The sequence below is a fragment of the Sapajus apella genome, unplaced genomic scaffold (assembly GCF_009761245.1).
Source record: "Sapajus apella isolate SASKATOON/1434 unplaced genomic scaffold, GSC_monkey_1.0 scaffold5, whole genome shotgun sequence".
Classification (NCBI taxonomy): domain Eukaryota; kingdom Metazoa; phylum Chordata; class Mammalia; order Primates; family Cebidae; genus Sapajus; species Sapajus apella.
Window position 1 is genome coordinate 47,550,354 of NW_022436945.1, and position 13,594 is coordinate 47,563,947.

The following is a 13,594-nucleotide window of genomic DNA, read 5'->3' on the forward strand; positions in this document are numbered from 1 at the left end:
TTCCTTCCTTCCTTCCTTCCTTCCTTCCTTCCTTCCTTCCTTCCTTCTTTCTTTCTTCTTTCTTTCTTCTTTCTTTCTTTCTTTTTTTTTTTTCTCTCTTCTTTCTTTCTCTCTTTCTTTTAGTTACAACATATTTTATTACCTCGCCTTTGACTAAATTCTGAACTTGGCTAAATTGCAATGTAAACCTACATAGTTTCTAGAGTTTGAATAAGCAACCTGATTAAGTCGCAGGTAACCTGTGAGATCTGCACTCTGCCCCCATAGTTTCAGGCCTCTGGCTAGAGGTAAAGTTAGGCTGCAGACGTTCTGGCTACTCCAGAGGCTCAGCTTTCCTATGCAGCAGTCCAGAGGGGATCACGTGATTGCTGGGAGTTAGTCTCACGCTTGCCATCAACCAACAGATATTGATTGCAGAAAATGGGATCGAGGACTTCTATATTAGAAGATTATCATGGAAAAGACCTAACATGTAACAAAAGAGAAAATTTGACTGTCCTTTTTATCAGCCATTGTAGTTGTCCTCTAGTGAGTGGTCAAAGCTCTTAACACTGTCAGGGACCATGCTTCAGGAGTCAAGCTGGCACTCACTGAGGCACCCACTAGAGAACAATTCTGCGTTGTTTCCTCTAGGGGATAAAGAGGAACTCAATTCTTCCTGGCCTTTTTTTTTTTTTTTTTTTTTTTTTTTTTTTAGGTTGGAGTCCCACTCTATTGCCCAGGCTGGAGTGCAGTGGTATGATCTTGGCTCACTGCAACCTCCACCTCATGGATTCGAGCAATTCTCCAGCCTCAGCTTCCCAAGTACCTGGAATTACATGCACCCACCACCACGCCAGGCTAACTTCTTTTGTATTTTTCACCATATTGGCCAGGCTTGTCTCAAACTCCTGACCTTACATCATCCACCCACCTCGGCCTCCCAAAGTGCTGGGATTACAGGTGTGAGCCACTGTGCCTGGCCTTGCTTGCCTATTTTATTATTAATATTCATAATATCTTCACATGTAATCATATTATTTATTATGTTTAAGACAAAGGTATTCTGATTTTCTTATTGTTACATACATTGGTATTCATAAATGAATACTTGGCACATTTTCATTATTCTCTAAAATATGTATATAAGAGAAATTCACAATGCATGTTACCCAACATTCTTGGGTATTATTGATTTGGAACTTTAAGGAAAGAAGTTTTTCTTAGAAAGTTCTGATATGGGTATATCATTTCGGATTTCATGGTATAGGAAATGGTGAGTGGGAAGACCAAAAGGTATCATGGTTTTTATAAAAAATACACATTTTTCTAGAAAAATATTTTAAAATATTTAAAAATATTTATTTTCTTTAGGAAAAGGAGGGAGACTATTTGTAAAGTTTCTTGTGATACTGGAATCAGAGAACAGTTGGAATCCACCTTCTTTCTTAGCTGTTTCCTCAGTTCTGGGCCTCAGTTTCTTTACTTCTAAATGAGATATAATAATAGGCCCCTGCTGCAGGCAGGGGGCTATTATTTTGTTTTGAAGATTAGCGAAACACTTTATTTGAAAACACTTTGCACTACAGAAATGTGATTTTTCTGTGGCAACTGGAAAAGATATTTTCTGAAGCCCTCATGGGTTACTGTCAACACACTGCCATCTTATTTTTACCCCTCTCTATCCATCCTGTTATGCCTTTGTGTAGACCTCTACAGTCTTTCACTTGAGTTATTGTGATAGCCTCCTCACCATCACTCCACATCACCCTCTCAAATTCATCTTCCATCTTCCCACCAGAGATATCTTTCGGAAACTTAAATTTGCTTATCATCTATCTCCTCTTTTAATATTCCCATTGATTTTCAGCACCCACAAATGATAGACAAGGGAGTTTATGATCTGGTCTACTTTTCCAGTTTCAATAAATACAACTCCCCAATCCAGTAGAACCAGTTCAAAAAAACTGGAAGTTTTCCAAAGAGCATATGTTTCCCTATCTGGAATATCCTTTTCCACCTTCTTTTTTTCCTGAAAACCTGCACGCTGATTCCTTTAAGACTTAGCTGCTACGTTGCCTCTATAAAGTCAAGCATTAAGCTCCATGGAGGCACATACCATGTCATCTCATACATGAAATTCTTTAAAAACTGTTCCCATACCTAGTATGGCTGCCACAGGTGCTTCAAACATCTTGTATGTTTTTGTTTGGAGTACTGTATTTCTCCAGTGCTAAATGCTTGCCTGACATTGTATCTGGTGTTTTAATAAACATTATGTCAATTTAATTATCTCTTTTTTATCTTTGCCCATATTTAAATATACCATGGATGTGAAGTCATTCTAAGAAAAACAAACAGATACATTTCTCTCATTATTACAGGTGTATCAACTTATCTGTGCCTTGCTCCTGATGGAATTTGGGATCCCCAAGGACCCGATCTCAGCAACTGTTCTTCTCCTTGGGTCAATCATATAACACAGAAGGTAAACCTTGTGACTGACAAGAAAGTCTTTGCTAAAATTGTATCATCTATTGTTGATGATAACTGTTGGAAACAAAACAGTCAAGAATTCTTTTAAAATCCACATAGAAAAATTCTACCATTTTAATTTAATGTCACATTTATGACAACCTCTAATATGTTATGAGCTAATTCTAGAGTTTAGTAGTTTTTAAAGTGCAAATCCATGAATTTCCTCTTATGTTGCTTATAATAATTTTATTATTAATAAAAATTCTATGGTATTGTGAACTACAGATATAAAAGTCCAAGAGGCATTTTAAATTAAGCAAGTAAAAGTTTCTAGCATACATACATATGGGTTTTCCTGTGGAAACAATTACAATTTTTAAAAGTCTACCTTTGGAATCTTAAGCCATCTGATAAGTGTTCTGTAACCTAATCATTTATCAGTGTTAAAAGTATACACATGTGTGACAGGATCTTGCAGACTCAAATTTGCAGGGCTTATTTGGTTGCAATATGTTGAACATTTTCATTATTAATGCACTGTGGGGCTTTGAATTGATTTCATTACAAACAGAGACCAGATGTGCATTTATGCCAAAAGGGTTATGGGATGAATCCTTATTATAGCAATTTATGTGGATTTATGCACTCCTAAAATGGAGAGTCCTTCTATGGCACATTAGCTATGCTGAGGAATTTCTGAGAGAGATTTTTCCCGAGAAATATTACAAATGATGGCCTTACTAAAAGCCTGCCTGTGCCATTTGCTCTTTTCTCTATTTGTTTTTAACCAGACTTATCCTCAATAATATACTGTATAATAATCCATAAATATCTACCCAGTAGATCATTTAGCAGATGAGCCATAACTATCTATTTATCCTAAATCATGGAAGAATAGTGGTTATATTGACTCTAGTTACCCTCTTACATATGCATCTCCATACTTGTTGCTATTCATAATGATGCTTCTCCAATTTCAGCACTGCTCCTGCCACAGTTTTTATGTCCTTTGATTTTATTACAATGTAGCTCAGACCCCAGGGCAAATAACTCTTGCTGGATGTGATCAGATTAAGAGATCAGTAGCATATCTCCTTACATTAGCAATTCTTTAAAAACAGTCCCTAGATACTTAGCCCAGGGGTTAATATAAATTCAATAAAAATTCTTCTAGGAGGCTGAATGTTTTCATGATAATTTCTGAATATAGTTGGACCATTTTATTGTAGAAATTATGAGGTGACTTTAACTGATAATGATGCTTAATTCTTTTCTTTCCTCTGCAGCCCAGCTAATCTTAGGACAAAAGATAATTCCTTTCAAAGACCAGAGAGCTGTTATCCGTTTGATTTACGGACAGGATGTTTTTGTTTTGTAAAAAATACCTCCTATTCTTCCAGCGTATTTTTGTTTAATCCTATAGAATCTATAAAACTATGTTATGTGATCATTATGTTAAACTTAAAGAACTTAGGTGTTTGGAATTTACTAAAAAAAATAAAAAAACCTTAGATTGATTACTCAGAAGTTTATAAAATCTTAAAAAGTATAACAAGAGGCTTTTGGGCACTCTGAATCAGTTTATGTGACTTGTCCAAGGTCAGTGGCGGAGCTGGTATTTTAGCCAAGACCACCTTCATGAAGACATCATGCTTAACCACAACACTGGCTAAACCATGGAGAGCTTATAATTGGCTTCTTATCCTTACCCTCAGTTACCTATGCTGTCCCTCTGCACTCTGCCTACCCCTTTTACTTAGTCGTGTTCTTTATGCCTCCAAATATGTATATAAGTTATAGTTGAGCAGGTTTCTTTACCACAAAACTCCAACACTTTTAAATGTTAGTAATGAAAACTTCTAAGAATCTGTTGTAACGTTCGTAGGATTATTTATCTATATTTTATCTCCCTTTTCCCCAGACTGTCTTTCATAGAATGTACCCCTTTTCTCATCTCCTTCCTCTCATTGTGATAGCTGTGTAGTACCAAGGTCCACACAGATGGAACACCTGAGAAGATTTTATTTATGATGGTATTGAGCAGTAAAGGCAAACTGCAGGGGATTGAACAGGAGCTTGTAGAAGGGGAGAAGCTGTTCCCAACTCCAGGCCTGTAGGGTGCTGGATCAAAGGAGTGACCAAAAATAAGGAGCACTTTGTCCTGGGAAAGAAAGATGATCTTAAGGCAAGAGACACAGCCTAGCCCCAGGTGGCCTTTCAGAAAGGAACCCGGGAGAATGAATACCCTGACCTACCTGCCTCTGCCCTCCATTTACCCACCAAGCCACCCCTCTGGGCAAACCCAACCAGAAGCCAAAGAAGGACACACTTAATGACTGTCATATAAGTCCTCCTGGTAGGGCAGAAGGCAAGATGAAGGAGGGTAGAGAGTAGCCCTGAACTAGCAAATGAAAGGTACCCAACACAGTCCTTGGCTTTTCTCCACTCCCGTCTCTCACCCCTCTTCCATTTCCCATTGAATCAGCATTGTTGCCTGGGGTAAATACCCATGGCTCATCATCTAGAACCAAGAAGATTACAGACACACACAAGAAATGAGTTTAGGATCGTAGGTTTAATAGGCAAAAGAAGAGAAAGGAGAACAGCTCTCTCTCTTCTGAGAGATACAGGGACTCCAGAATGGGAATTCTGGCCCGGATTGGGAGTGCACCAAATTTTATAGGCTGGCTTGAAGAGACAGTGTCTGATTTGTGTAGGGCCCAGGATTGGCTGAACCAGGTGTGACATTTACATAGCCTGCTGGGAAGGCTAGCCACCCCACCCTAATCTTTTTTTTTTTTTTTTTTTTTTTTTTTAAAGGAAGTCTCCCTCTGTCTCCCAGGCTGGAATGCAGTGGCACAATCTTGGCTCACTGCAACCTCTGCCTCCCCGGTTCAAGCAGTTCTTCTGCCTCAGCCTCTCGAAGCTGGGACTACAGGCACATGCCACCACACCTGGCTAATTTTTCGTATTTTAGTAGAGATGAAGTTTCACCATGTTTCCCAGGCTGGTCTCAAACTCCTGGGCTCAGGCTGTCCACCCACCTGGGCTTCCCGAAGTGCTAGGATTATAGGTGTGAACCACTTCACCCAGACACCCTAATCTTGTTATGCAAATGGGTTTTCCACTTGGCCAGGCCATGTTGTCCGCTCCTTACTGTACACATGGCTGAGAAAGAGAAGGAAAGATGGAGCCCCCATTTTGAACATGCCTAGTTCCAGGTAGCCTTTTCCTGTTGTCACAGCTGCCAGCATTCATCTGTGCAAGCTTCTAGTTTGCCTTTCTATCTCTGCAGCTCAATTTTACAGGCTACACTTTGTTAGAAAATAAATGACTTTGGGGCTGCTTTTCATGAAAAGGAAAATCTTACTGAGGACTTCCTTACCCTCACTATCAGCCTAAATAATTTCTTTTTAACTCCTGTATCACAATCTCCTTCTCTACCCTTTGCCCCTTCCCTCCCCTCTCCTCCCTCTTTGATTTCCTTTTCCCCTCATCTCTGCTCTTATTTCCTACCTCTCTCCTTTACTGCCACTGATTTTTTTCTGCCATGTTGAAAAATTGAAGTAAAATAGATATCTTTAATGTTTCATTCTTCCGGCTACTCTCCCCCTGCTGCCAGTATAGTTCTGTGAATTTCAAACTTTTAAAGCAAAAGGACGCTTTTTACCCCCAATGGAAATGAAAATGAAAAAAAAATAATAATAATAATATACACATGCAAAAAAAAAATATGTGTGTGTGTGTGTGTGTGTGTGTGTGTGTGTGTGTGTGTGTAGTTTAAACTGTAGTTTTCTTCTTCTCAGGGATCTTGTGAATGAAATGTACTGTGAAGGGTGAACCATTTCTGTCTCAGTCCATTTGGGCTGCTATAGTTTATGGTTAAACAAACCAAAAAACCATAGATGAGATAGCTTATAAACAGCAGAAGTATATTTGCCATGGTTCTGGAGGCTGGAAAGTCCAAGGTCAGGGTGCCAGCAGATCCTTTGTCTGGTGAGGGCCTGCTTTCTCGTTCATTGGCAGCACCTTCTCACTTAATCCTCATATAGTGTAAGGGACAGCTCTCGCGGGCCTCATTTATAAGGGCACCAATCTCAGTCATTAAGACTATTCCCTCCTGACGTAACCACTTCCCAGAGGCCCCACCACTTAACACTATCACACAGAGGATTACATTTTAACACGTGAATTTTTCAAGGGACACAAACATTCAGACCACAACAACTTGTTTCTCATCTTTACAGTGCCTATGGAGAACTCCTGAGGACATGGAAGGAAAGAGCACTGACCTGAGGATCTTAATAATTGAGTTGGGGTGGACATGTCATTAACCTCTGGATCAGTTTCCCCATCTGTGAAATGGAGTCAATCATTAATTTTTATTATCAGCAGGTGCTCGCTGTATGTCATCACCATTGTAGTTAGCGTAGGTAGCAATTATACCTAAGAAAATGAATCAAGTTTTTGACGTTAGTTCAAACAAGGAAATTTTACATTTACATTTACATTTTCGTGAAAACATGAATTACATTTTTTCCCCCAGCAATCAGACCAGATGGGATAAAACAGGCAAAGACTCTTGATGGTTTCAACTCACAAATGAATTTGGGCCGCTTATATGCTGGTGAAGTTAGAGATTTAATTCCGTGTGACACTAAAGAGTGGATTTCTTTTCACTAGAAACAACGTAAATTTTTAAAGTTAGGATATCACAAAGGAATCTGTTGCAAATAAACTAGCTGGAATACATGCATAAAGATGAGATTTAATACAAAAACGCAATTTGTACAGAAGAGAAAGGAGAAAATGATAAGTTGTCCAAAGGGGACCTTTACCCCAACAACAAGATAAAGCAAAGGAGAGGGAGAGGGAGAGGAAAAGGAAGGCCGGTAGGCGGGTAGAGGGAAGTATTGATGGATGTAGCTGAGTGGATGGATGAGTGGATGGAAAAGTAGGTGGAAGGATAAATGAATAGGCAGATAGACGCCTACATACATATCTATATACGTATCTAAATACGTTGGAAGATAGATATGTCTTCAAATTAGTGTTTTAAAAACAGTTTCCAGTTTTTACTGAAAGCCAGCAAGTTGGCTCAGAGCCATGCTTCCTGGAACATATGTGGCAAAATATCCCATTTCTCACCTATCTCAATGTCTGCTATAAAATTGTAGTCTCTGGCCTCAGCTTGATCTCCAGATTGCACTCAGTTTTTCAAAAAGAAAAAATAGTATTTTGCATATTTTTAAGTAATGCATTGTGCTTTATAATTTCACCTGTATTTTTTCACTTAAAGTTTGGTGGTGGTATAGTTCTGTGTCGATTCCTTATTATTTGCATGCAAAGTGAAGTCAGCTTTCTACTCCATTGCCTGATCCCACTGTTACGTGAAAAAGAATTGCCTATATTATAACTGAGAATAGTCTCTTCCTATTTCTAACAAACCAAAGTGCCTCTTTTTTCTGTTTGTAAACAAGTTGCTAACAGATTTTCAGATAATGTGAGGTTATTCCTGTACTTTCTAAAGAAGAAGGATGTGAAAATCTAGAAATAATGTTGCTATTTTACTACATAAGCCAGTTATTTCCCCTAGAAACTAGGTTGAATTCTGTCCCCTGTAATCTTAAATTCCCCATTTTAACTTCCTTAGATCTAGCATGAAATGAAAGTAAATTGCTTCTTTATTTTGTCAGAGATGGGTGGCAATTCCAAAATTTTAGACTTATTTAACTTGCATCTAATTGTAAGATAGAAGCATTTTGTTGCTTATATACCCACTTGACTCAGATTTATAGCAAAATAGGTAGACCTTTCAAAGAAATGGTAGCTATGTACTTCAACACTGTGTAATTCCTTCATAAATTGTTTTGGCCCCTGGTTAGTGGTTGATATGTTAGAACCTCAATGCTGATTTTTTAGTAATTGTTTTTACTTGTATCAGAATTTAAAATGTTATCTGTTTCTGTCATAATTATTTTTAACTAAAGCCACAGGGTTTTCCTTCTTTGATTCACGTCCTAGATATAATCCCACCATATCAATACAGGCATTAATTTACTAATCCTCACAAAATTCATAAAATTTCTCAGTATGTACGTGCTTACTTCTGATAAAAATTCTAGTAGAATTTAGTAAAAGAAGTTAGTAAGGCCTTTACGGTATGACATGTGGAATAAATGTATTTCAGCCCTGCCTATGTGCATAGAAAACCTGAGGCACATTCAACATATATTTTTGTATGAAAATAAGATCATTATAGTCCACAATAACTGGAGTGAGAGAAGTAAACAGGGTGATCAGAAAGAGATTCACTTTGGATGCCGCTGGAGAGGATGTGGGCAGTGACAGCTGGTCAGAAAATGTGGCTATGAAACTGAATTGGGAGCAGCTATGGGAGAATCCAGTTAATGGCACCGCTATGGAGTTAGGAAAACCAGAAACCCAAGGATGGCCCTTGGTGCCTCCCTTTCCTTTCCCTCCCGCACCCATTCAGACATTAGTCCTGTTGGGTGCACTTGTAAGTTTCTCTCAGGGCAGCCCACCGCTTTTCACTTCTCTCCATGCCCACTACCCCAATCCATTGCAATTTCTCCTCACCCTTATCTCCTTTCATTCACTCCTGGGCTCTCCAGTCCTTTCCCCTGAATTTGACTTCAAATGCAAACCTTTATAAAAGGGATCCTATTTAAGCTCTTCAGGACCTTCCCATTGTTCTTAACATAATTCCCCAAATCTTCATCATGACTTCTAAACCAGAACTACTTAATCTTCTCCTTGCTCACCTCCTCAGCTGCCTGAACTCCAGATATGGCGCCCTTTGTGCGGTTTCCCTAAGATTCGGTGCTCCTCCCCCCTACAAGCTGTTCCCTCTGCCTGGAGGCCCCTCCCCACATCCCAATCTAATTTCTTCTTTATATTTCATTTCAAATTAACATTCTTCCTCAGAGAAGCATTTCCTAAATTATTCCCTAATCACATACACCAGGTTAAAATGTCTTCAAACTACTCTACCACACTGGGATTCTGTACTGCTCTCAATGAAATTAAAATTATATATTTGTACAGTTCAATTGTTAATAACTCTTTCCATGGCTAGCATATAAGCCCCTTCCTATTAGAAAGCATTTTATTCAACACTGTATCCCCAGACCTTAGCTCAGGACTATAGAGATTCAAATGTTCATCAAAGAACAAATGAATATATAGACTGAATGAGCAATCATTGACATAATAGATGGATAGACAAGTGGATGGAAATAGCTAGATACAAACACACATATATACAGGTAGCAATTTTGGATTCTGAAGGTATGAAAAATGTTTTTTTTTCTTGTTGTATCTAGTACTATGCCTACCCAAACCACGGTTATTCTAGACCTTTCTTTTTATGTATTGTATTCTTGGCTTACTCTTTCCTCTCAATGGCACCCGTTAGTATTCCATTGTACCTGATATTCCTCAACTTAACTTTTAAGATTTAACTTGGTGGTTACTTCTTCTTGCTCTTCCTCATCTTTCCAGGTGTTCTGTGCTTCCATAATACCACATACACATTTCTGCAACAACAACTGAATTGTTGAGCTGACATCATCTTTTATGTACCCTACCCAGTTGGTAGAATGCAGCTTCTTGAGGGCAAGAGCTGTATACAATTCATCTTTATTTCCTTAGGAAATAACAAGTGCTCAAAGGGTTGTTGAAAGAATGAAAAACTTTGCTATGATTTATTCACTTTAAGATGAAGAGAGGGCCTGTAGTTCCAGCTACTTGGGAAGCTGAAGCAGGGGGACTGCTTGAGGCCAGGAGTTCTAGGCTGCAGTTAGCTGTGTTTGTGCTGCTGCACTCCAGCTTGGGAAACAGAAAAGGAAAAAAAAAAAAAAAAGAAAGAAAAGAAAAAAAGAAGAGAGAATCAGAAAATAATTTGTTATAGCTCGTTTTTATTTTAGCTTAAAAAGATACTTTTCATATTTTTACTACAAATGTATTTATTCATTTATTTTTTAAAGACAAGTCTTGCTCTGTCACCCAGGCTGGAGTACAGTGGCATGGCCATTACTCACTATAATCTCAACCTCCCAGAATGAAGCCATTCTCCCACCTCAATCCCTCAAGTAGCAGGGACCACTGTGGTCCCTGAGAAATTTTTCTTTTAATTTTGTAGACATGGGGTTTCCCTATGTTGCCCAGGCTGGTGTCTATCTCCTGAGCTCAAGTGATCCTCCTGCCTTGGCCTCCCAAAGTGCCAGGATTATATGTGTGAGCCACCATACCCAGCCTACAAATATTTGTATAACCTATATGCACTTCAGTTTTATTCCTTCCAACATTTTTGTTGTAAACATTGAGTTTCAGGGCTCTTTTAAAGAATTGTTTATTCTTCATAAAAAAAAAAAAATAACACTTGCTAAATGCTAACATATAGTTGCTATTTTTAAGAGAATCCAGTAGGGATTTTCTTATTTTACTTACTGCTTTACAAAACTGCACTGTTGTTGACACATATATAGGTGGATTAATTTGCCTGGCTATTTTTTGTGTTTTTTTTTTTTTTTTTTTGTAGGGATGGGGTTTTACCATGTTGCCCAGACTGGTCTTGAACTTCTGAGGTCAAGTCATCCACCCACCTCAGGCTCCCAAAGTGTTAGGATTACAGTCATAAGCCACCATGCCTGGCCTTCATTACTATCTTTTGTAATGAGAACAATTAAATTTTGACTTATTGGTCATCTACATTCTCAATTTTTTCATTACTGCATATAAAGAAAATGTTTAATTTTTTTTCTTTTTTTCTGCCCTTTGATCTCAATAAATTTTATATAAGGGAATTACATAGGTCTTTTTTTTCTACTTTTTCATTTCCCACTCCAATAATGTAATAATTAATATTGAAAACTATGCTTGTATAGCTACACAGAAAAAAAAAAAAGAAACAGAATTACAGTATGAAAATACCAGTACCATTATTTCATTTTTTTCTCTATATCATGACCAATTTTGCTATTCATAATGATCACCAATAGATATAATGAAAGTCAATACTTGTATCTTTAGTTTTGAAGATATTGTGTTAATGAAGAAAACAGATTACCTAATTTAGTAAATCTCAAACTTTTGTCACCATGGTGCATTTAAGTGAATAATAAAACTTCAGAGGTCCATCTAACTCTGACTTCTTTCTTATAGAAAGGATATTGTGTGGTGACAAAGACTGAGAAGGAAACAATAATTAAAAAAAAAAAAAGATTACACAGGAACCCGTGATTAACAAAATAGAAGAATAGTGATTCTACAAATATATTCATTATCATAAGAATATAATAAGTGAAATATTATAACCTGCAAGGCACTATGAAAGGCACATTAATTAAAATCATGTCCCTTTGGAAAACTATAGGAATTCCACCTCTCTGGATATTCCTATGCTCAGTGGGGGAGCTTTACAAAGTTACCAATCATTTGTATCAGATATCCAGACTTCTTAACGGAATATTGAATTTGAATACTTACGATATACTCACATCTCACTAAATTAACTAATGAATAATGAATTTTAGAATTTGTTACTTGATTTACTATATTTTCAGTAAGCAACCCCCATTTATGTGTAGAAATTGAAATGTATGGATTTTAAGCACATTTACATCATTTTATAAACACTTAAAAGTACTTTCATGACCCACCAGTGGGCCATGAATGCTACTTTTGATCTACATTGAATTTGTTACGTACTTATCCTTGAAACCTATAATGTATTCCATTTAGTCTTACAGGCATTTTACGTATAAAGACCCTGACCATATTTTACAAATTTCTTATAGTCAGTCCTGATATTTTCTATTTTAAGAATTTCTAGAAAGTTGGTTGGGCACAGTAGCTCATGCATGTGATCCCAGCACTTTGGGAGTTCAAGGCAGGCAGATGGCTTGAGGTCAGGAGTTTTAGACCAGCCTAACCTAATCTCTACTGAAAATACAAAAATTGGCTGGGCATGGCGGCATGCACCTGTAATCCCAGCTACTTGGGAGACCCAGGCACAAGAATCTTGGTTGGGGCGAGCCAAGGTCATGCCACTGCACTCCAGCCTCAGAGACAGAGGGAGACTCCGTCTAAAAAAAAAAAAAAAGAAAACAACAACCACAAAAAGAAATTCTAGAAAGTATTGATCATATAATAGTTGTTTAACATATTCTTCATGTAAAATTTTAACATTATAGGTAAGGATTTCTCCTTTGATTCTCACTTTTTAGACTTTGTTCTATGTGTTGAAATATATAGAAATACACATCTATAGAAAACTAAAAATATTGTATATATTATTTCTTTTTTTACAAATAGCATATTTACAATTATTTATGTAGTATGTTTCTATTTCTCAATAGCATGCAAATATTTATTAGCATATATATAAATAACTTATATCTGCATTTATTTTAACTCAACAATATATCCTGAAGATTAATGTTAACATTATTGATCCCTTCGTAATTTTAAACGGTTGGGTAATATTTCATGGTATGGGCTGGCCAGATGGTAGTAGATTATCAGATTTATTAACATTAGTGTCAATGGACTTGTTGTACAACCCACTCACTGCCAAGTTTGACTGGCTTAATTAATTTATTTTAATTAAAAAAAATTCCAGGGTATGAATCTGCTTGCAGAATTTTGATAGTCATAATCTATTGTTTATCATAAACAAGCTGAAATCAATGTCTTTGAACATTTCTCTTTGTGTAGCTGTGAAATTATTTCTTATGGTTGATTTTCTGAGTTACACAGTCTTCACGTGTCAAAGTTTAATAGACAATGGTAATTTAATAGGAGCAATACAAATACACACTCCCAATAGTAGTTTATGGAGGTGATATTTGTTGAAACAAACTCTTGCCACCACCTGATGATTTTAAACTTTTTTTTTTTTTTTTTTTTACTTTTTGAGTTAGGTGTTTTCTATGTATGTGAGAATATGATTGTAAATAATTTAGGTGTTCTAATCAGTTTAATTTATTTATTGTTTCTTTAACATTCAGTTCTGATACAAACACTAAGCATCCAAGTACATCATGATAACCACCTATTTAAATAAGAGTTTTAGCTGTGCCTCTTTTAGCATTGTGAATACTCATTAGTGAGA

General features: G+C 37.0%; 1 protein-coding gene across 5 annotated transcripts in view; it reads left to right on the forward strand.

Annotated features, from left to right (window-relative positions):
- The window catches only part of ADGRL3 (adhesion G protein-coupled receptor L3), an 844,276-nt gene that overhangs the window by 674,073 nt on the left and 156,609 nt on the right, over window positions 1–13,594 (forward strand). For all 5 annotated transcript variants that reach the window (XM_032272132.1, XM_032272140.1, XM_032272143.1 and 2 more), the window contains one exon: window positions 2,364–2,467. In XM_032272132.1, the coding sequence (XP_032128023.1) occupies window positions 2,364–2,467 (104 nt within the window). The remainder of the gene's footprint in view (window positions 1–2,363; window positions 2,468–13,594) is intronic.